General features: G+C 47.3%; 2 protein-coding genes across 2 annotated transcripts; both read right to left on the reverse strand.

Moving 5' to 3' along the window:
* Positions 1-516: 516 nt before the first annotated feature.
* On the reverse strand, positions 517-4,994 carry LOC131272173 (ras-related protein Rab-7a). Its single transcript, XM_058273824.1, has 5 exons — positions 4,871-4,994; positions 2,440-2,708; positions 2,148-2,366; positions 1,918-2,055; positions 517-1,841 (listed from the first exon to the last, which is right to left on the reverse strand). The coding sequence occupies exons 2-5, from the start codon at positions 2,617-2,619 to the stop codon at positions 1,761-1,763; spliced, it is 618 nt and encodes a 205-aa protein (XP_058129807.1). The 5' UTR covers positions 2,620-2,708; positions 4,871-4,994; the 3' UTR covers positions 517-1,760.
* Positions 4,995-12,318: 7,324 nt separating this feature from the next.
* LOC131258842 (homeotic protein empty spiracles-like) lies at positions 12,319-22,498 on the reverse strand. Its single transcript, XM_058260230.1, has 3 exons — positions 21,571-22,498; positions 13,287-13,441; positions 12,319-12,531 (listed from the first exon to the last, which is right to left on the reverse strand). The coding sequence occupies exons 1-3, from the start codon at positions 22,496-22,498 to the stop codon at positions 12,319-12,321; spliced, it is 1,296 nt and encodes a 431-aa protein (XP_058116213.1).
* Positions 22,499-22,748: the final 250 nt, after the last annotated feature.

Below are 22,748 nucleotides of genomic sequence, written 5' to 3' on the forward strand. Positions count from 1 at the left end.
TTCTTCCTTCATGCGCAATCCGCCAGTGTTATGTCGTACTCTAATTGCATCTTGATTCTAGTTCGTTTACCTAATTGTCACCCGGGTGCACTTCGAATTCAAGTGGTGCAAATCTATTTTCCCGTCTCTATCGGAACTGTCCAAAGCTACAAACGGGCTGCGTTGTGGGTGGTTTTTGCAAAATTTCGCGAAGAGCGAAACCCAGTGGCTCGAGTTGAGAGTAACAGAATGAATGGATTTTGTTAATAAGACTGTTAAATCTAACGCTCCGAACTTTCTTCTGTAAGATGAAAAAAAAACAATACGCAAATTCCCGCATCCAATCCGTTAATAAGCTTTAAAAAAAAGTTCGCATCACAGTACTAACGCCACAGTCCAAGAGAATTGAGACATCTTCTGCTTTGCAAACCTTTTACACACAAGGGACGCCAGGCCAGTTACTTCTTTTAGCAGGCTGCCTAAGAAGTACGACCAAGCCGACGAGATAAAAAAATTATAATATTCCACTAATGTTGCTTCTGCTCTCTATGAGATATAATTGTTTTTTTTTTCTTTAATATATATGTTTATGTATAATGTTCGATAGAATTATCAATAAGGGCATTACTATTCCTACAGATTTTCGTCCTCTGCCGCGTCGGTTACCCTTTTTTTGCTCCCCCCGCTTCGAGCCCTCTCACCATCACCTTTATCGTTAGCTGATCCTCTTGAATTAACTCTCTTGTCCTAGCTGTGCAACGATTGTAATTTCATGTTGTTTCGATACTGGATGACAATTGTTTCTTCCCTTCATGCGTTGCTTTTGTGACATTTCACATTCTTCCATCGCCTTCGGGAATCGTATATCGATACCAATGCAGCCCCCCATTGGGAAGCAATATGCCATTCCGACGTAGATGAATGTTGATTATATTTATTTTCACTGTTTTTTCTTCTTATCAACATGTTGCAATATGTGCCTAAAAGCGAAGCATAACTCTTCCACCTTGTGACTGTCCTGATTAAATTACTGCCAAACGCGTTCCATTGATGAATGCTTTGTCAAATGTTGTTACGCAATGCGATTTCGCCAAAGCAACTGGGTTGTAATGTTTTTTTTTTTCTCTCTCTCCTTAGTATTTCATTTTAGAGCTCCGTGTGTATGTGTTGCGTGTATAACAAAATCGAATCAAAATAATATCCAATGGCTAAATTTATGTTTGCAGCCTCTGATAGTTGCCGTCACCGTTTTCTCCAACACACATCCGACAGAGAAGAATTTTATCAAAAGTTCCCGTAGAGCAGCTGTACGTCACTCCTGAAACTGTAGTTTACCATTTACACGCTAGTGTGGGGAAATGAACAAGCGCTGGGAAATACGCCAACAAACACCTTAACCCGCGAACGGTTTACGACGGACACACGTTTTTTCTGGACATTTTGCATTTTGCGCACTATTTCCTCCTCTATTTTGATCAGCTTACACAGCACACACGCGCACCAATTAGTAAACAGCTCGTCTGATCTTGTCTGCCACGGTTACCATTGCTAAAGGTCGATCTTTTTCATCTGGGAAGTATTTTGTCTATCGTCGCACGATCGTTAGCGATGCTTACTTGATTGCTGCTACTGTCGCTTAGGCTGCTTTTGCTGCTGTCGCTGTTGCTGGAACTGCAGCTACTGTTGCTAGTACTGTTGCTGGCGCCGCATACGTCAATGTGGTCGCTTATGTGGACTGTGTCAGAAGAAGGGGGGCGGTCAATTTTACTAGTTCGATAATATTAGCAGTTGCAGTTGTCCCCGCTTCGTTGCCGGTTGGTCGGAGTCAGGGTGATCTGGTCTGGGAAGTTAAAATCGTCAACCTGGAAAAAACAAACACGAATGCCGACAGTTAGTTTGGTGTTTTTGTTTTGTTTATCTCAACCTCTGCGCGCGTACCTCCGTTTCTTGGGCTATTGCGTTTTTGGCGATAGTTTGGAACGCCAGATCGACATTGATGCCTTCCTTGGCCGAAGTTTCAAAGTATGGTATGTCGTTCTTCGACGTGCACCACTGCTGGGCACGCTTCGTAGAAACCTACGAATGTGGGTCAAGGAGGGGGAGGAAGCAATCGTGATTAGATAAACAAATCTCCCTTCGCCTAGCTGCGTGTTCATGTGTTTACTTACAGCACGATTTTCCAGATCCACTTTGTTGCCCAGCACAAGGAACGGGAAGTGTTCCGGGTCGCGCGGGCTAGCCTGTATTAAGAACTCATCGCGCCAGGACTCGAGATTTTTGAACGTGTTCGGTGCAGTCGTGTCGTACACTAGCACACAGCAATCCGCCCCACGATAGAAGGCTACACCGAGCGATTGGAATCGTTCCTGGCCGGCAGTGTCCCAAATCTGGCGAAAGGGAAATAGTGCAAATTGGTGATCGAACAACGAACCTCCGCTACACACTCCGTCAGGGACATACCTGCATCGTCACAACCCGCTCATCGATCACCACTTCCTTCGTCAGGAAGTCGGCACCGATCGTTGCCTTGTATTGGTTCGAGAAACGCTTGTTTACGTACTGGTTCATGAGCGACGTCTTTCCAACGCTGCTGTCGCCGAGGACGATCACTTTCAGCAGCGCCTTTTTCCTGGTGGCCATCTTCGACGGGTTGCTTGAATTGTTTTCTGTTTTAATACAAATTAGTTTTCCTTTGTCCCTCGGCTTTGGGCGTGCAGTTGTGGGTTAATCTGTAAGTAGGACAATGCAAACACAGGCAAAACAAAATATGTAAATCAATACTGATTGCGGCGAAACACGTGAAAGACGCCGTGTAAGCGATTTGCTCTGAAACAGCGATGAGCAATTGCATGTCAATCGGGGGGAAAAAAGTGGTGCATACAACGGTGCTACTGTCACCAATGGCAAACGGATGCACTGATAAGAAGGCCCCACAGGACAGTGCTTGGATAGCACTAAGATATGGAATATTTCTTGGAAGCCCCATTTAAATTTTAAGCACGTGGTTCTATTTAAGTTTTAACCATCAAGACGACGTGGCACGTACTTTTTTTTTAACATGACGCCCATTATCATCGTCCCATTCCAATGTATGGTTCACGTTTCGGTTTGTAAAGATTACGATTACAAGTTCGTTCTTCGTCTATTTTAAACGCATTCCCGTGGCTCATAATGGCGCTCTCTTCCGCCGGGAAGCGAAAAAAGTAAAAAAAAGATTCATGTAACAATTGACTGAAAGAATCTGTTACTCATAAGAACGGATGATCATGACCAGGGGTTGAAAAAAGGCAAACCGAAACGAGACGCCCTTTACCCTCGGCCTAAGTTTGTGATAATTGGTTATCAGTGAATCATTCCCTGCAGGCTACCAATACTCGAGTGCATTCATCGTCATCCGGGTCGGATCGTTCTCTCCGTCGTCCCAAAAACCTCATCAAAACGGCGCAGTCTAGGTCCATTGAACCGATCGTGGTGGCGAAGAATTTATGGTGTATATTGAATGAAATGCATCATGCTGGTTTTTACATGCCCGCTGGAAGGAAAAAATCTTATTAACCGATAACGGCCCTTCCCTGCAGTACCTTACGTTCCCCCTCGTTTTCATACTGATTTATCGACACCGCCAACTCGGACCACCGTCGTAGAATCAAGTGTGACGATATGTCAACAATTTGTATTCGCTAAACAACTTGGTCGTCATAAAATGGAAAAGTGGAATGATTCACTCGCAACACGACCGCTCGCTGAACTTAGCAACACACAAAGTAAATGGCTGCTACCAGTTCAAGGATTAACAGCCACACAACAAAGAGTGCAATTTGCTAGCGAGACACAGATATTGGCAACGGACGATGGCACGGGTTTCTTGGATAGATAAAGACGTAGAAACCAAATTCACAAGGACGCCAATGCGCACTTTGCGATTGATTATGCTTTTTCCGCACATTGGAGAGAGGGTCAGCACAGATGATTGCCACTTGTTTCACTTGGCGAGCGAGGATGGTTTTTGTTTTTGTTTTCCCTCGGCCAAGCTGTTCTAGCAGGTTCCATATTGCAACGCACGCGGAAGGGACACGACGGTACGAAGTGCGATGCGCCGATGTCGGGAAACCATATTATGGCAGGTGACATACTACTGTGGGACACTTTACGTCATCATTCGCAGGTATGATGATATGCACGATTTGCTTTGTTTCACTAGCCTCTGGTAGCCATCATGTAGCAATCATGCTTCCAAAGAATGATCACCGAAGTCTACATGCGAAGCGTAGAATTTCCTGCCAACATGGACCGAATATTCGCGCAACGTTTTAAACAAAACGCAATTTACCGTTTCTGGTCAATTAGCACACAAACACACGGACACGCACTTGAGGGTTTACTTGCGAAAAGCAGCAACCAAAATGTCCATGACCCGCACGGATCGCTTACACGAGTGTCTCGTACAGCAAGAAGTAACTAAATCCAGCCAACGATACGGCAGACAAGACACACAGGGAAAAAAATTAAAACCATTAGCTACGCGGGGCGACGACGTAGAAGACGATGGCCACCACTGTGTTTCGCTTATCTCTGCTTCACCGCGCCCGTCCACCCAGCGACACGGGGGACGTAATGGTGCTTTCGATTTTCCGAAACCGTGCACGAGAATCCAAAATCCGGAAGGCGTTCCGTCGATGGCGATAAGTGTTTACTCGCGACGGGCAACAGCAGACAAAAGAATTTCACGCCATTACTGCACAGAACGCTTGAATCATCGTACCCCTATTGACGTGTATGTGTGTTTTGAAAGTGCAAAACGCTCTTCCTTCACTTAATAGGCACCACCTTTTTACGAACAACCAAATGCAAGCTTTGCTCCGTTACACCGTTTTCGCCAAAAGATACCTACACTCGCTGTGCAGTGGAATTGCGTATTGACTTTCGTTTCCGCTTCTGGTAGAAGCCTTTGTTTTCTTTCCGCTGGAACGCAGCTACAATTATTTAGGGAGTTACGATTAGTGTTGGCAGAATCGGAATTCGGTAGATTCGAAGATCGATCACTATACGGACGCTAAAAGATTGGATCCCATTTGACGGATTCGGATCAGATTTGATTCGCTTGGGATTTGATTTGTTTTGGGGCTCGAATCAGATTTGATTGTGTGTTTCTCATTTCTGTATATTTTTAAAGAGAACAAGAAATGACTAGCATGTTATTTGGATTTCTGGTAAAATCCTAAATCCGGACGAACCTCAAAAACGGATCCGAGTCCCAGACCGAAGTCCCAGACCGGACTCGAATCCCTACTGCGATTCGACTGTTTCATCACTAGATTTGTCGACAAATGACGTTCGGATTGCACCAAGGTTAATGAAGTACAAGGTGCAATACACAATATTTTGTGTACTCTTTGCGTCACTTGCGATCAACTGACAAATGTCATGTTTCTGATTCGATAAGTCAAACTGTTCAACATTACCGTACCTTTGGCACGGAATAACCTGACTTTAAAAATAAAAGACGTTAAACCTGGAAGGCTCAACTTACAGGGATTTTAAGATGATATTACAACAGCAGCAGCATTTTTTCTAACAGCAGTGCATGATATTCCTACTGCATCTGTTGATTTTATAACGCGATCATGTTTATTATAACTTTGACAGTTGAAATCAGAATCGTAGCAGTTGATATTAAAATCCTGGTACAGCAGCTTGAGCGGAGTACGCAACTAGCATAGGTCCCATCGCTGCATAAGAAAGTGCAGGCTAAAATCGATTAGTTCCACAATTTCCGTTTTGTTTCACTATCCTCCAAGTTTTTATTGCTTGGACGGAAAAGGAGTGACATTTAAAAAAAACTAAAACATTTTTATTTAGTTATCAAAGTATGATCATATGATTTACTTGGATTTGCGAAAAGGCCATGAAAGCAAAATAAGAAATTTGAGAAAACAAAGTCAAATGGATTACTTTTTGGAGCATTTAAAACGAACGAATCCGATCCCACATTGAGCAGCAGTTAAAAGTCATAAATTATCATAAGAGAATGGAAATTATTTCCTGAGCCGCATATTTCGCTGCCATGTAGGGATGGTGCGTTGATGCGAAAAAATCATTTTCTCAAGACAATACAATGGTTGGCTTGAAGGAAACCTCGGGAACCGGGTGAACCAATCCTTCTCCGGACTTTCGGGCGATAAGTTTCTAATCCTATCTGCGCACAATTGGGCAGTTGAGAAAATCCAGCAAAATCTTATTAAATGTAGCTACGTCCCATTCGCGGCATCGAATGGCCCGTCCCGTCGAGTCGGGGTAACCGGTTGAGGTAGGCACCTTTCTAGCCGATACCTTCACAGGGCCCTTTCGCATATGCCATCGCACCGTGTGTCAGTGTCCTGTTGACGGCCGACAATGCTGCCTTTTAATCTACTTTCCCTAATTGCATTAAAAATTCCAAGATGAAGCGTAAAATCGACAAACATTGTCGAAAGGTGTCGGCACCGAACGCATCGGGGTAGAAAGGATACCCAGCCTTTGTTGCCCGCCGGTCGGCAACGGGGAGAAAATGGCCAGTGAAAAAAGGACCACAGTCCGGAGGGTGCGGTTTGCGATAGGGGATAAGACAATAAGAGGATATAATCGGTCGGATCCTCCCACCGAGTGGCTTCCGTCCGGGGTGTTGCCTGTTCGCTGGGCTTTTGGGGAAAGCACGTCACCGACACGAATCCTGGGTGACAATCTTGCGCACAGCGTGACACATGGCGGAGCAGTTTTTCCCCGCTCGGTGCACGATTGGGCGCGTCGGAGGATGTAAAACGATTATGATAATTGTACGGTGCGGCAATAGACTCATCATCATTGTGGTTTTACACTCGGGGAAAGCGGTGGCGTGGATTTTCCCGGGCCGGGTCGATCACGAAGTATACGACCGCTTACGGGGTTTTTTATTGCCAAAATTAAGGACATTCGTTGGGAAAACTGGCAGGGTGATTGTTCAAAGCATAACCGATTTTAAATATGGTAGAATCTTTTGATTAACATGCTAAGCCTTTGGTGCACATCATGTTTTAACATCAGGACAGGGTAAACTGTAATGAGGTATAGGGTTTTTAAAGGTTTAAGATGTTGCCTGTTTATTGGGTAGGTAATATGTTTAATTTATGTCATGCATAAGCCATCAATGAGAATAAAATGTAATTGTGGATGTGTGTTAAAATTGATCGCATTCAGCATTAGGAACAGAAAAAAAAAGTTTATAAAGACATTGACTATTACCAGCATGACTTCTGTTTCTTAAAACGGTTCCAAGACTTAATAACATGCTCCTATTCAACACCCTCTTCAAGGACACCCATCAAACGAAAGAGGATACGCTATCGAAAGGAAACGAGCAGAAGCTAAAGAAGGCTGAGAAATGATTGTCAGATCCACCCAGATTCGGGGTGGAAAAACAGAATGGTCACAAGAGGCTCGCCCAGGGATCGAGCATAACCGATTACGATGGGATTGGAAATGCATTCCACACACCAACACACATTCGACTACATTCTGCCAACATGTAACAGAGCGGCTGCAACGAGGGAAAGCGGTGGTGCAACGGGGCGGGCAAACTTTCGGCAGGTTTCTTCCCACGGCATCCGAAAGGCGACGAGGCCGCCCGTTTCCTTCGCAACCTGACAAAAGTTAATTTACTTCGGTCCATTATTCGCAAACACACGCTCGCTATTTTAACGTTATGCCATCGAGTGGTCTATTATTGGCCTCGGGGAAACGACCATGCCGACGCAGCAGGATGGCCGTTGCATAGACAACGCACCCCCGGGGATCGTCCAGTCCGGGTTTCTGGGTCAGTTTTCGTCGCTTTTCGGCCACAGCTTTTCAGCCGGTCGATAATGAGCAAGTAATTAAGTGCAACAGGAATGCTTCGGCATTTGCTTGAGTGTGTGTGTGTGTGTGCTGCTCAGTTTCAATTGACTTTTGACGGCCGGTGGTGCGGATACCGTTTTTCCCATCGATTATGTTGCATTGTGCTTTGATTTCAGGCGGACGGCATTTGGCCTGTCGTCGAACGTCCATCGCCGAGCGGCAGTTAATTTCTGCAACAGCTACACGTGGACGGCCAACATGTTTGCAAGTCCATCGCGAAGGAAACATAAGGGGAGAGAAAGAGACAGGGACGATACTTTCGCGCACAATATCGGCCTTAATTAGGTTAAATTGTGTGTGGATGGCCCGCGGTCGTGTTCGGCAGGTAATCAACGATGACGACGATCGACAGGATAGGACGCCAGGCACGCCGAGCTGTGATGATGACGGCAATGATCGATCGGTGGATCGATTTTCGGCCGAGCGACCGGTAGCCAGCCGAAAACGGGCTCGTCCTGGTTCCGGGGGTATATGCAATCCATCATAGCCCTACCGGGCGTCCAGCCGGAAACCGGCCGGAGAAGCAACGGCCAAAGTGAAATGCGTTGATGTGTCTCGTTAATTAAAGCGAGTACCAAAAACAAGTCATATACTGTCAGAATGCCCTTCCCCGTTCATCGCTCGCGTTCCCTGCACTTGGGAAATGGTAACAACGGGGGACAGAAACGTCAACAGGCGCGGACGGATCGGCCACCGATCCGGGTTCAGGGGCAGGCATTAGCCGGAGGATTCGAATGGCGGCCGAAACCGAAAAGCCCCTAAAGATGATGACGATTGCACGATTAGCGTTGGCGCACGAACCTTCGCCCAAATGGACGGAACACGAAGGCAAAGGAAAAGAAAAGTAAAACACAGTTCTCCCGGGAACAGAACCGAGCGAGAACTGTATGATTATCACTTGTATATTACGTATAATCTCGCATACTTTATAACGTATAATTATGTTGTTTGTGCTGGATGAAGGATGGATGCTGAAAACGGCGTACGCATTTATGAAAACTTTTCGGCCCATTCGGAATGTTGGCGTTAGAAGCGAGAAATGATGGATAAATTGAACGAGATTTTGGCTCGGAGGAAACTTCTGGTTCTTGTTTACCGTCCAACCGAACAGTGGGAATTCTAAGGTTAGTAAAAACAACAAGAATATTATAGAATTGCCTAACAAATCAGATGAAAATATATCAATTTTATAGATAGATTAGAAATGAGAATAATTGTTCAAAATTTAAATTTATTTGTCTTTTGCGGTTCAATTCAACAGTCCAAAATCCAAATTGGAAATATAAGTTGGAAATCAAAATCCTGCAACACCATATGAAGGACTTAGTGTCTGAAGAAAGAATGTCAAAGAATTATTAATTGTTACAAAGTAAAAAAGCTATTCAAATCAATGGGTAACGTTGGTTTTTTGGCATGCATGCAATGCTGCACAATAATCTCTTTCAGTGTGTAATTTTTGTAGTCTTTTAAACGCCTCTTTTTTACATTTACAGATAAAAACTGGGTCTTTATGAAGAATTTAATATCAAAACAATAAAATAAATAAACTTCTAAAATCTCGTTAATGTGTTGCTATTCAATAAAATAAGCTTTAGAATTTTTATTTTAATTTTCATCTTTCATTTTTCATTAACCAATCTGTATCTGCATCAGAAAACAGGAGATAATTTTTAAAAGTCTAAGATTTGAAAAATCTTATATGATAAAACGAAAATACTGACAGGATAAAATAATTTGTGTACTTCGAATGTGATCTTTCACATAAAAGATACAGATAAAAAAAATTGATTCAGAATAATTGGTTTTCTCGAAGAACAAGTAATGATAAATATTTATTCATTCAAATATGTCCAGCTTCTCGCACACCGTGTTCCAACAGCGCTGCGTGTCAAACAATGAACATACTTTGAGGAAGAGTTCACGTGTGCGGCACTGTGCAGTTTTAAACTGTACCAGCACCACACAGTTTCCTTTAGAATTGCAAGAGAAACCAACCTAACCAAAGTCGAAATCCACGGTGTACTTTTGGAGGACGGCGTTTGAGGCATCGAAAGGAAAACGAAACCCAAAGGGGCCCGCAGGCCTTATCGGTTGCCCTGTTTTCCACCGGGTCCACCCAGGACGAAAAGTGCCGTCGTGCCTCAACAAGTGATTTCTGTTGGTTGTTCAATTTTCGAAAAATTTGTTCAACAACTCCCCACAGCTCCGCATCCTTCGGCTCAACGGAACAGTTTCGTTGAAACGATTTGACGGTTTTTTTCTACTGCTGCACCCTTCCTTTCGCCTCCTGGCGTCCTCTTTCCACGGCGCAAATTATAAACAAGTGTGGATAATGAAGGAAAATAAGCTCAAATAGTTTTTCCTTCCCCACCACCGCCGATCCCTTCCCCACCGGCCACCACCGTTTGGCAGCGTCGGATCGCGTTTTCTGCGCGTTGTTGGAAAAGAGCATCCTTTTTTTTCTTTCTGCGCCGCGGAATGCGCGTTAGGGAGCGAACCTACCAGCGAAGGGAAAAATACAAGCGCACGTAAGCGAACGAGCGGCCTGCACAAATCTTTCCACCACCGAATGCGAGTGTCGATGATTAGAGATACTTAAAAAAGTGGTGCGTGTTGGTAATCGCTTTTTGCGTACTTGACGATAATCGGGCATCAGCAAAATGAGATCTCGTTTAGGAGTGCTGGAGGCGCAAAAACATTCCCCTCCCCGCCGTTGGAAGAACTCTTTTCCGCCCCTCGACCCGGCCTGCGGGGCAGCGCCATTGCGACATGCTCGCGGCATTGGTTGGGATGGATGGTTTCTTTACACTGCCAAATTGAACGGTAGCCCGTTTAAGCGGCCCATCATTCGCCAGGCTCGTTTGCTGATGAAATGCTCTTTTAAACGCACAAAACGGTGTTCACCATTTTCTCGCAACCACTCTCCTCGCCGCTGCCTTTTCATTTCGACAAACACACGCACAAACACGCCTCTCTGCTGTTTTGTCCTACCCCCGGAAGGCCCTTGATGGCGAAACTCCCCACTCCTCGTGACGGTGTCGATCGGTACTAATGACTTCAAAGTGCATTTCGCGAGCTGTCGTGTGAGTGCACGGTGAGCATTGGTGTTGGCCGGCTGGTGATTATGGTGCTGAGGTGAGGGAACAAGAGGGAAAAAATCGGGAAAAGAGAAAATGCTATGCGTACCAATAAATAAATGTTTCAAAACGAGGCAAATTTTTGAAAATTGCTTTCCCGCAAACGCCACGGTGCGAGTTGAGTGAAATTCAATTGACTATTTCCTGCATTTTCTCCCCCCTCGGTTGGCAAAATAAGGCCTCCTGTACACTCCTCCCTTATAACCTTATTACAAGCTGCTTTTTTGAATTTTTAAGTGAAATAGCTTGTCGATGGTTGATGTAAATCATCTTGTTTTTCATCGTGTGTTATTCAATTATTTAAATCTCTCATCCATTAAATGCGTGTTTTCTTCCACCGTTCAACCGATTACTTGTTGAAAGAGAAAAGCCTTTTTCCCCACGAAAGAAATAAAAAAATCTCCCTCCCATCCATCGTAAACGCGAGCTTCGTGTAATGTTTGACGTTATTTTTATTTATCGATTACAGCTGATTTTTGCTCATGCACATCCGCACCTTATCCGCTAGGCCTTAGTCTGTGTTAGGGGTGTGTTTTAAATTAAATAATCTGATTATTTACAACTTTGCCGACGTGCCCCTTCAAACCGCGCCCTTTCCAATTGGCGATTTCAATTGGCAGGAACACAAGAAACGGCAGCTCGTCTTCGCTGCTTAAAACAACTACTACAATCCTTTTCCTACACTCTTTCCCCTCGTAACTCTTTCGTTCTCCTTCGGACTTAAACACCTGTAGGTAGCCTCGTCGTGATCAGTTTGGGTTTTGTTTTGAACAGCTATCGTATGCGATCTTGCTATGACTTATGGAGAAAAAAAACGAACGAACGGTACACCGCTTTCCGCTACGGTTTATGTACAATTAAAACAAACGCAAGCTGCTGGTAATGGTAGTGGTTCACTTATGCTAGTACCGGTACAGTTCGAGTAAAACAAAAGAAAACGCAAATAATACTATCGTTCACCCAACGTTCCAGTGGGTTTCCTTGCATCTTCCTCTACGAATTTCCTGATTTAGAATAACGTTTTTACACATTTTAGCTTGACATTTTGGATCTAAAACAAATCTTAACCTTTCTTGGTTTCCTTTTTTGTTCCGGATATATTACAACTTCATCAAAATATGGTTCAGATTAATTTTTATCGAAACGAAAAACTAACGAAATACACAAATCACTGGTACCATTGCAACAATCTGCTCGGCAAAACTCGGGCGAGGACTCTAGGGGTGCGAAACATTTGGCACTGGCGACTACTGTCCACCCTTAGATCCTTCCGCTGCTACCGGACGCTCGAAGTTCAACCGTTGTGGTGCATGTTCTCTTCGTCGCTCGGGCAGTCGTCCATGTCGATGAACTCGTCCTCGTCGTCCTCGTCCTCGCAGCTACCGGCCGGGCTGGACGTGGACCGATTCTGCTGATCCCCGTCGGTCGACTTGCCCGAGCCGGAGCCTCCCTCCTCCTGCTGCATGCGCTTATGCTTGGTGCGCCGATTCTGGAACCACACCTTCACCTGGGGGAAGACCAAGAAGGGAAAAGGGAGCGATTAAATACCGTGAAATATGTCTCAAGGGGAGAAAGTATCAAGGATTGTAGGAGTAGGAATTGGGCATTCGATCGCAGGAAGGATCACACGTTCCGCAAACGTTGGCGGCTTGTTTCAAACTTGATCGCCCTCAACTCAACTTTGTTTGGAGCAGTTGTAACATGACACGCTGTCCAAACTGCGTTCGTGACAATTGGGCGTTGTTTCACACTTCACGCTTCAGGTGTACAACCGAACCGTGTGATCGAGCAGTAAGCCAACCGTATGATCGAGAGCACCACCAACTACCAACACAACTTGGAAGTCAAGGGCTTTCGGTTCCTGGCTGCGGCCACAGACTGGATGTAAGGTAATTATGAATGAAATGGGGATATTATTGTAATTTAATCTCATTTACTACGGCGACACCGGCGTGCACAGCGTTGTGGGAGGTTACTGATGAAGCTCCCAGACAGTAACGGCGCCGGGAGTGGAGGACTCCCAGAAACGCTAGAGACCGGCAAGATTTGGTATAAGTATGTTATGTTTCCTTCAGCCTTTGGAGCTCCGGATCAAAGTAAAGCCGATTTAGGTATATTCCATATTTTTTCGTAAAAGTGGGGCTTCCACGCCAAGGCGCGACAGTAGCTCTGGCTAAGAATGCTGCCAGCGTGAGCCAACATCAAAAGGACGTAGAAGAGGAGGCCCTAAGGGTAAGAGGGTAAGGTGTGCACACTAATTACCTGCGTCTCGGAGAGGTTCAGGTTCTGGGCGAGCTGTTTCCGCTCCGCACCGACCACGTAGTGGTTGCTCTCGAACGCGTGCTCCAGCTTGAGCAGCTGCGAGGGCGAGAAGGCCGTCCGGACGCGCTTCGACTTGCGGAACGGGATGAGGTAGTCTGCGGGGGAAAAACGGTGAAAAAGAGAAGGAAAAGAAAATTATTAGAACAGTGACATAAGGTTAGGGGAAACAAGTCGACGCTAAGTAGCTGGATGAGGCGACTAATATCGATCACTAATATAAGAAGATACACTGCTTTGCAACTGCCTTTCCAATTCTGCGGGGGATTATCACACATACATGTTCTCCTGTTCCCCGAAAAACTGTAAAGTTTGTGAATGTTCCCGTAATGAACAAAAAATAACCAACAAAGAGGACGATTTTGTGCGTTTTCGTCTTTTCACGCAAGTGTGTGAGACTGGTTTTTGTTTTTTGCCTCAAAACGCCGCCGTTAAACGAAGGAAAATTGCCCCCCAAAATGCAACGACGTGGAACAAACTGGACCACCTCCAATACCCCCTCCCGTTTCCCTTCTCCCTGTCAGTGTGTGTGTTTGTGTGCGAGAACGAAGAGCGTTTGTAATCGGTGTTAAATATTTGTACCTTTTTGCCATAAACATACTGCAGCAAGTTGGCGGCAACGATGGCCACTCCTGGTGGCAGGCCGGCCTGGTAAAGCCATCTCCCTGCCCTCCAACAACCTCCCTTCCCCCACCGCCTCTCTTCGACTTTCCCTCCCTCTACCTCGCTAAGCTGCCCTTCCACCATGTCATGGGGTGATGTTCGTACGTGTAATTAAATAATTATATATCATTATGGCAAATATATTGCACTCCGTTGTTCGCACTCGTTCGGGCACGTTGTTGTTGTTGTTATTGTCGTTGGTGGTGGTGGTGGTTGTCCTCCGTCGCTCCCGCATCGTTATTGACTCCTCTTTCACGGCTCCAACGAAAACTTCAACGCCCGATGCATCAACGCCCCGCGAACGCACTAATTCCAGCGCGAACGTGTGTAAACCACCCCTTCGCTGTGAGTGCGTGTGTGAGTTTAGGTTGCGCGTCACAACAAGGATACCAGCAGGCTGTGGGAGTTCTGACTGGTGGTGAAGGGACCCACTTGAGAAATCGGACAAAAAGCAAGAAAAACCGGTGCGAAACGAAACGCGAACGAAACAAAGCGAAACATCGCGGAAACGGACGTCTGCGTGTGTGTGTGTGTATGTGTGCCCGGTGCATCTACGCACCGGGTATGTTTATCGCATGTGTAAATGATTTTTTAATGGAAGTCCAATTGAACGATAATTTCACCGAACCGCCGCGGAAAACGGGGAAAACCCGACGTCGAGGGTGTGACGGAGCGAAGGCAACCGAATCCCTGCAAACCCATTACGGCGCAAATGATGCGATGAGTACATCAGATAAGTGCAAGTGCAGCCAACTGCAGGAGTGCACTATTTTAGCGAAACACAACAGCGTTCGAGCGGATGGGATCGGGAATGGAAGGCGGAGATTTAACCCTCCGTCAGTTTAGCTAAACATTGCTTTATTAAATTGCCCCCCGTGTCCTCCTTATCGTTGGGATCCGGTGCAAATAATCGCGCGCACACACACACACACACAGTCCCGGGTGTTGCAGCTCAAGTGTACAAACGCCAGCCCGAGGGTTCCGGTGGAGGACCTTTTAAAACTCGATCGATGGTGTCTAGCAGTAGTTGGGCCCGGGTTGGCCGCAATTAAAAAGCAATCAACACGACCCTCGACTTTAACGCGCCTTCGAAGAAGTCGATCTGGTGGGCTAGACCGGCACAAGTGCTTGACGTGTGTGTGTGTGTGTGTGTGTTTGGGTTGAGGGTACCTCCAGCTTTTTCACCGCCTCCTCACCCTAGGGGATGGTAGCGTAATTACCTTTTAATCAACTCCGAGCACACTAATTAATACATTTTTGCATCGGCTTATGGAAAGCCACGAGTTCCTCCCCTCCCTCATCCTCCTTCCAGGTGGGCTACCCGTTGAGGCGCGAAAGCATTTCCACCTCGCTTCCACCCTCCGTGTTGTGTTTTCGGTGGGCGAAGAAGAAAAACAAATGGTGGTCCAACGAATGGCCGACGGTTGAATGGTGGTGTCCAGTTGGGTGGCAGGGGTGGGGTGGGGTGGAGAAAAAATAAAACATTACTTCCAACGCACCAGTCAGCGCCGGTCCTCAACCCATACAACGACACGGTGTGACCACGGGGCGACCAATGCTGGCGTGTAATTCAATTAAAAATAATCGTATCACCACGACGCGATCACCTTTCGAGCTGTTGTGTGTTTTTTGTTTTTTTTTTTGCCAGTGTATGGGTGTCCGTGTGTGTGAGCTAGTGGCCGCGGACATCCACCGGGCACCACTTGTCACGCTCCGACACTCGATACGCACCGCCCCCTTCCACCCCCAAACCTTGGCACCATCCAAACGTTCGCTAGAACTCGGTGAGAAAGAAAAAAAGGGATCACGCGGGGTTGCGGGTGCCTTTTTCACCACGATCGCACCCCACCAGCGGGAGGGCGGTTCCGATGGGGTCGCGAGTTTCTGTGTGTGTGTGTGTGTGCTTGTTCGTTCCTCCACCGCTCGCCCTCCTTGCATTTAATGGTAGATAAATCGAATCGAGTGGAAGAAATAGGCGAGAAGTTGAAAATTAAGTTAATTTAGATAATTCAATTCCACCGCGCTTCAACTCAACAGCACACAGACACAAGCACTCAACAGCACACCCAATGGGCGAGTCTTAAATGGGTACAATTTTATTTGCTCGACACTCCAATTCCCCGTTCCGCTGCTCGCCCTTCCCCTGGGAAGTCTTCCTGCGGAGGACCTGTTTGTGAATTGGAAAAGCTCATGCTCATGCCAACCCTCTTATGGCAGTTGGGGTGGTAAAAATGGATCGTTTTGTGAGGGGCTAGTTTACTGGCCAACCATGTTCAAATCAATTCACACTTGATTCGCGCCCAGTAACTCCACCAATTGCCCATCGAGGGGGAACAAAACCCCGACTGCAATTCACTCGTGGGCATGCAGTGGATTTGATGTTTTTCTTTGGACTAAAAAAATAAACGATCATGTAGCGCGGGCTCATATTTAACGCATAGATGTCAGGTTAATTAGCAGCGAACGAGATGATTGATTTTCAAAGAATAATCCACCAACATGCCTAACGGTCGCTTTGGATGGATTCCTCTCGGACGCCGTGCAAGGTTGCATAAAACGTTCAGCTGAACATGAACCGATTTTGATAGGATTGATTGCGTCCCGTTTGTGCGTGTGTGCCCGTGTGTATCTACACACGCGTTTGATGTTTACTTCACTCGATGATCGGCACGGGGCCGAGATAAGATCTTTTTTCCATTTAAAATTCATATAATATTATTGTTTTTTTGTTGCTGTTATATATGCCGTTGTTACTGTTCATCTCGTTGTTTTTTGTTTGTTGTTGTTCAATCTTTTCCACCCATTCTTCCCTTGGCATCGGCCTTATCTGCCATCGTTTTGATAGTTGCCTTTTTTATATTGTTTCCTTTCCATTTTCTTACTGTTGTTTGATTGTGTTGTTCCGTTTTTTTTTTTTCGTTGCCTTCTTTCCCGCTTGTCTTTCTCCGTACCGCCTCTTTGAACGTGCGTTCGTCCTCGTCAACACGTTACCCATGTCCGGGGGCGTGTAGCCGGACGCGCACACTTTGGCGCAAATGAATATTTCATCATCCTTTATCTTGCGGCGCGGCGGCGTTTCGGTGCAGTTCCTTCCCTCGCCAACCACCAGCCCGGTCAAATGCCTTGTATTATTATTATGACTGTTTTGTTAATTTTGCATTCGTTCGCAATGAAAAACGTGCGTTTTGAAGGCGCATGTTTGTGTGGCGCAGGCGCCACCCGCCCGCGTTCACCTGGTGGGCCTCGTCAGCGGGTTGCGATGTTTTTCGCTGGACTAACGCAATTCAAACGGAAACGGTTGATGGATGAAATGAAATGCGGTGAAAGAAAATCAGCAAAACCGAAACGGCTAAAGCTGCACCATTTTCCACGTGATGACGGTGAGGGGCGGCACAAGGTGGTACATACATTTGTGCACATACACGTATAAACGCTTCTGAAAACAAGCAATTAGACGCATGGAAAGTGAAGCCCGGCGAGAAAGGGCCGCCTGTTCGAGCGGCATTAAAGGTGGACCTAAATTAGTGCATAATTAATTAACGACCAAAGTGGCTCACGAAAGCGCGTGTGCATGTATATGTGTCTGTGTGTGTGTGTCAATTTGTTAATTGTACAGGTGCTCGCACGTTGATGATCATGAAGATCATCCACACGAATCAAGGCCCCCGAGCTGATCGAGCTGATAGTCCGTGTGACTCTCAGGCAGTCGTTCCCGCCGAGCGCTGGACGCTCGTAAAAATCGCAAAATGCTGATTTTTATTCCTCGATTGGGTGAGAAGATTTCTGTCTTTTCCTGCCTCCGCCGTTTGCCCATCTTTGCCGAACCCTCATCCTCATCTTCGCAACGGCAACGATCGAGTGTGTAATTATGAATGAAGACGATCTTGCGAATCGGTTAAGCTGGGCTCGTCCAACGATCAAACGGGTTGTCTCACCGGGTAAGGGGAAGGCGAAGGAGGGTGAGAGACGGCGAATCCGATCATATTTCCATCCCCAATCCACGAATGGGAGGGAATAAGAAAGAAACCCAGCTCCGAACCTGAGGGGCTGAAGGGGTTTTTTGATCGAAATCGGGCGATTCTTCTTGGAAGCGAATGGATCTTTTTTCTTCCGCCTGTCTCTACTATTGTTGTCTCTCCTCGCACTATGTTGACTTTTTGTACCATCGGGGCCCGACGAGAAGCAGCAAAAAAAAGCACATAAAACGTTGTAAGGAGGCAGGAAAATATACGGCGATCCATCGCTTTTGGAGACGATATCAGCTATAAACATCTCATTAATTTATTTTCATCGCCATAAATTAATGGCTTGATCAGAAGGGCTCGGCGAGGAGAATGGGAAGAGGGTAGCTGGTGTGTTTGTGTGTGTGTATCAACTCGTTTTGTTTCACAGCTTTTCGCGATGAAAATGTGTTTCCATTCCTCCCGGTGTTGGTTCGGGAGCGAAAGAACCGAAGGTGCAAGTGGCATGTCATTTTCATTTCGTGTGTAAAAAAAACAAAACATTCTAAATGCGTTCCCGTACGGTGGAAATTTCGTTCCACTCGCCAACCTTTCATCGCGCACGAAAATATGTTCAACCCTTATTATTTATGAACCCTGTTGCCAGTGCTAAGTATAATGCTGAGTGAAATCATTGTCCAAATTTTCTCGCCACCGCCCAACACGCCCGCAAGGGCTTTTGCGGGCAGATAATTTGCACGCACAAGCTCCAAAAATTGGCGAGTTTCTCCGACGGGTTCCTTTTCTGGTGCCCGCGAGCAAAGTGTGGCATTTAAATCCCAAACGGAGGACCCCAAAGGGCCACCGAAAGCAAAGGACCGGCAACGGGTGGGTTTGCAATTTTGAGGTCCCACCAAAACAAATGTCCGTAGCATGCTTTCCGAGGTTTCATTCGGAGGCGCGATGTCACTCTGGAGTTGGTAATATTTATTTTCCCTTTTTTTACATTCCAAGGAGTCCTACGTCCGGTGTATGTGTATGTCTGTGTGTGTTAAACGGTGGCAACACGAACATCTATTTGGTTCGGGGGGAGAAGAATAAAACGGGGAAAAAATAAAGAAAAGAAAAGCCGGAACGAAATGCCTGAAGGGGGTGTCTAATAACATTGGCACGAATTTCACAACCCGCTACCTCCATTATGTCCTAATGTTTACGAGTTTACTTTGGGTGCGATGTGATAATTTACCGTCCTGGGCCGCTTTCCGTAGGCCCTGTTGCGATCCGGGAGCATTTTTTGATGGCATTTTGTTTCCCTTTTTACCGAGCAAAGGATATGTCAATGCCACTCAAGAGGGAAGTTGTGCTGCACTTTATGAATTTCTTACACACCACCACCTTTTCCGTTCTATCCAACGATTTTGTGTTCTCTCCTGCCAACACTTTCCTTTCCGTGCAGACCAACGCGGGTTACATACTGACGCGTATGTAATTGCGTACTTAAAATTCCGTACAAGCTCCGAACATACCTCGTTGGGACCGAATTTGCGTACAGGGAAAGGTGGGGAGAGTGAAAAAGGCGCCTCGTCGCGGGAAATGGCAGGCTGTAGTGTACAACAATGCAAAACTAACAGGCCCCAGGGAAGACACATCGGAAGCATCTCGGAAACGGGAAAAGGTATGTGTTGAAAAAGCACGTAAAATAAAAACACAATGTGTCATAAACAAAACAAAAGTGTATCGACACAGAGAGAAAGAAACATAAGGTGATAAGGAACAAGAAAAAAAAAACCAGAACACCGGAACGTACCAACAGGCATAAATTATCCGCCTGCGACGTAGTCGTTAAAATGCGTATAAATTCCGGAATTCGATTTATTGCCCCAGCCTCCGACGAAATTATGAAGTTGTGAGCAGCGGGAGGCACGAAACCAGCCGCCCATCGCACTTCTTCCCTCATTTCCCCCTCCTACTCCCCACGGAATCGGAAAGGCAAAAGCTCGATCGGCAATCATCGATTGGAACGAAACGGCCATCAGGATGGCGCAATCCAGCCCGAAGCTCGTGGCATTCGCGATGCACCCGGGTTGGTTGTGTTAATCATCTTTTTCCTTCCCCGCATTCCTCGATTCTTTCGCTCTACCGACTCGGCGCGAACCTCGCGGGGGCTACGGCTGTTGCGAAAGGTGATAAATTAGCGATAAATGAGCTTTTATTAACGGCCTGCCCGGGCGCACCGGGAAACACTTCCGAATGGCAGGTTTTTGCACCAAAATGCAAAACCAGGAACACGCCCGTTCGGACACTCCACGGAGGGAGCGAAGGGAAGAAGGAAAACATCTTTCCCATCGGAAGCTGCCAAACGTTTGCACGCTCGATAAAACATGATCCCGTTCAATCGGAGCAGATTGTTTAATCTCAACGCCACCGTTCGGCGAGGAAACACCTCGTTCCGCTTGTGTTCCAAACACTGTCCGAAGATTTGCAGCTACCGTCCGATCCTTGCACTCGAGTCGAGTAGAGAAGTCTTGTGACGAGAAGTTTTGTGCTGATGGGTTTCATGTTATTATTGACATTTTTCTCCCCGACCATAAACGATCATATCGCGCTAGTTCATGTTCCCATGCGACATTTTGGAAGCCTTTCGAATGTAACATTTTTATGGCTTTGACAGTGAGCACCACATCGGCTCGGGATCGTTTATATGGGCCGGGGTTGTTGTGTAATAAAACAGGGTTACACACACACGCACAACCGTGGCGTAGCTTTATAGCACTCCGAAGAAAGCACCCCGACGAGACGAAGCTGATCGTCAACTTTATTAGAAAGCGGGTCACAATAAAACCGTCGACCACGCCACAGGTGTCTGTGTGTTTGAATACGTGTGTGTGTGTATCTGTCTGTGCGCTCTAATTAGATCAGAGTCATCATTTTACGATCCATCGGCAGGAGTTCCTCGCGCGCAAAAAAGTTAAAGAAAAAAAAACACACAACAACAAGCGATAAGAAATGGGAATGACGTTTGCCTTACGATCTTTTACGATCCAGGCGAAGAAAGGTTGCCGAGAAAGCAAAAGGGAACCCATTACGATCCGGAGTGTCCGATTCCGAGAATTTGGAAAAGAATAGATCGCCTTGTTTTGAGTGTGGTTATTCTTCTGCTGTTGTTTTTTTACGGTCCCAGTAGGACAGCTCCTTCCAGCATCGTCCTTTCTTTCCTCCAAGAACTTCACTTTTGTTGCGGCACGAGCGAAAGAGAAGGAGAGAGTAACGACGTCTCGGTGATGGGAATTCCAATTAAAACCCATCCAGATTTGTGTCGACGCCCCGTCGGGAGTGCTCCTTTCTTGGGCTCCGAGGGGTAAACTTTGGGCTACTTAAACAAAGACGAACAACCTCTCGAAAGCTCCCTCCTTGTTCCGTGTGTTGCCGACGGAAGGGTAAAAAGGGTGCTCGAAAGACACCACTTGGGATGCGCTTGTTGATTGGAAAGATCGTGATCGCGATCGATATTAGGTCCCAATGTCCGGCCGCTAAACTACCCATTAAACGCGCCCCAAGTTCGATTTTGACGCCTGCTTTTTCTTGTCTTGTTGCCGATAGGAAGTAGTTTGCGGAGTACTTACTGCCAGGGAAGCCGATGGGGAACACGCCGCGTCCGTGGCGGCTCAGGAGCCACGGGTAAAGCGGGTAGCTGTCGCGCGGGGGCAGGTTGGGGTTGTGCAGGTGGGCGGCAGCCGGATGCGGTGGAAACGGCTGGCCGGCCTGGGCGTGGGCGAGGGCGGCCGCCTGGAACTGGGCCGCCAGGAAGTGCTGGTTGTGGGCGGCTTGGACCATTTCCGGCGTGTGCAGGAACGGTGGGAGACCCTTGAGCTCGGATGGCGCTGGTGGAGGCGGGCCGCCGGTGGACGGGTGCTGTGGGGGGCCCGGATGCGACGAGGGGCTGACGGGGAAGGGTCGCACGAGACCGGGCGGCAGGCCGGGAACGACGATGGGCCCCACCGACGGCGGGTGGGACGGTGGAGGTGCTGGACCGCCATGCCCTAGCATTCCCGCGGACGATCCTGGCGGAGGTGCCGGCGGGGACGCCGGTGGCGAGGGACTACGGGGACGCTTCAGAGAGATCGGGCCGGACGGGAGGGCCACGGGGGGCGACAGGCGCGACTGAAGGGCCTCCAGGGAGCGGACGCTTGCGTGGCTTCCCTCCAGACTCTGCGGACTCTCGGGGAGCCGGGTGATGCTGTAGTTATGCGGGGGCGAGAGGCTCTGGAGGCGGTTCAGGCGCACCGAGTAGCTCTCGGTGGAGGTACCGAGCGGGCTGGGGGACCGCTGGGGCAGCAGGTGCAGCATCGGTTGGCCTCCGCCGCCGGCACTTCCGCCATCCGGCTTGCTGGAGGCGGTGTGCGAGGCTGGCGGCGACGGGGGCGACTTCGGCGTGGTGTTGCCCACGATCGAGTCGATGCTGAAGCCGATCCGGGGCTGCAGCGTCGGCATCCTGTAGCTGCTTGGTGCAATCTTGAACACCTTCTCCTCCGTGCGGCACGTGTCGATCATGAAGCTGGCACTCGTTTTCGGCTCAATTTTGTCTTCGACAACACTCGGCGCAAAGCAGAGAGTCTTCCGACTAGCGACCGTTCTACTGCTCGTTGCGATTCGATTCTGCGTTGCTCTAAACAACCATCACTTGGCATCTGCACCTTCGGAAACTTCACACAATCACTACTGACACAACTGGCAGTTCGAACTCGTTGGAAACAATTTTTCGAAATGTAACACCGTTTTTTACTCCTTCTTCTTATTTCGC

This window comes from Anopheles coustani, chromosome 3 (genome assembly GCF_943734705.1).
Source record: "Anopheles coustani chromosome 3, idAnoCousDA_361_x.2, whole genome shotgun sequence".
NCBI classification, from domain to species: domain Eukaryota; kingdom Metazoa; phylum Arthropoda; class Insecta; order Diptera; family Culicidae; genus Anopheles; species Anopheles coustani.

Bases quoted from the DNA above. Each gene is read 5' to 3' on its own strand.
- LOC131258842 (XM_058260230.1), bottom strand. From the start codon at position 22,498: ATGATCGACACGTGCCGCACGGAGGAGAAGGTGTTCAAGATTGCACCA. The intron at 13,442-21,570 runs GTAAGTACTCCG...TTTCCCCCGCAG, and splicing joins CCCCATCGGCTTCCCTGGCA to ACTACCTCATCCCGTTCCGC. The intron at 12,532-13,286 runs GTAATTAGTGTG...GTCTTCCCCCAG, and splicing joins TGAACCTCTCCGAGACGCAG to GTGAAGGTGTGGTTCCAGAA.
- LOC131272173 (XM_058273824.1), bottom strand. From the start codon at position 2,619: ATGGCCACCAGGAAAAAGGCGCTGCTGAAAGTGATCGTCCTCGGCGAC. The intron at 2,367-2,439 runs GTATGTCCCTGA...CCCTTTCGCCAG, and splicing joins AGCGGGTTGTGACGATGCAG to ATTTGGGACACTGCCGGCCA. The intron at 2,056-2,147 runs GTAAGTAAACAC...CCACATTCGTAG, and splicing joins TGGATCTGGAAAATCGTGCT to GTTTCTACGAAGCGTGCCCA.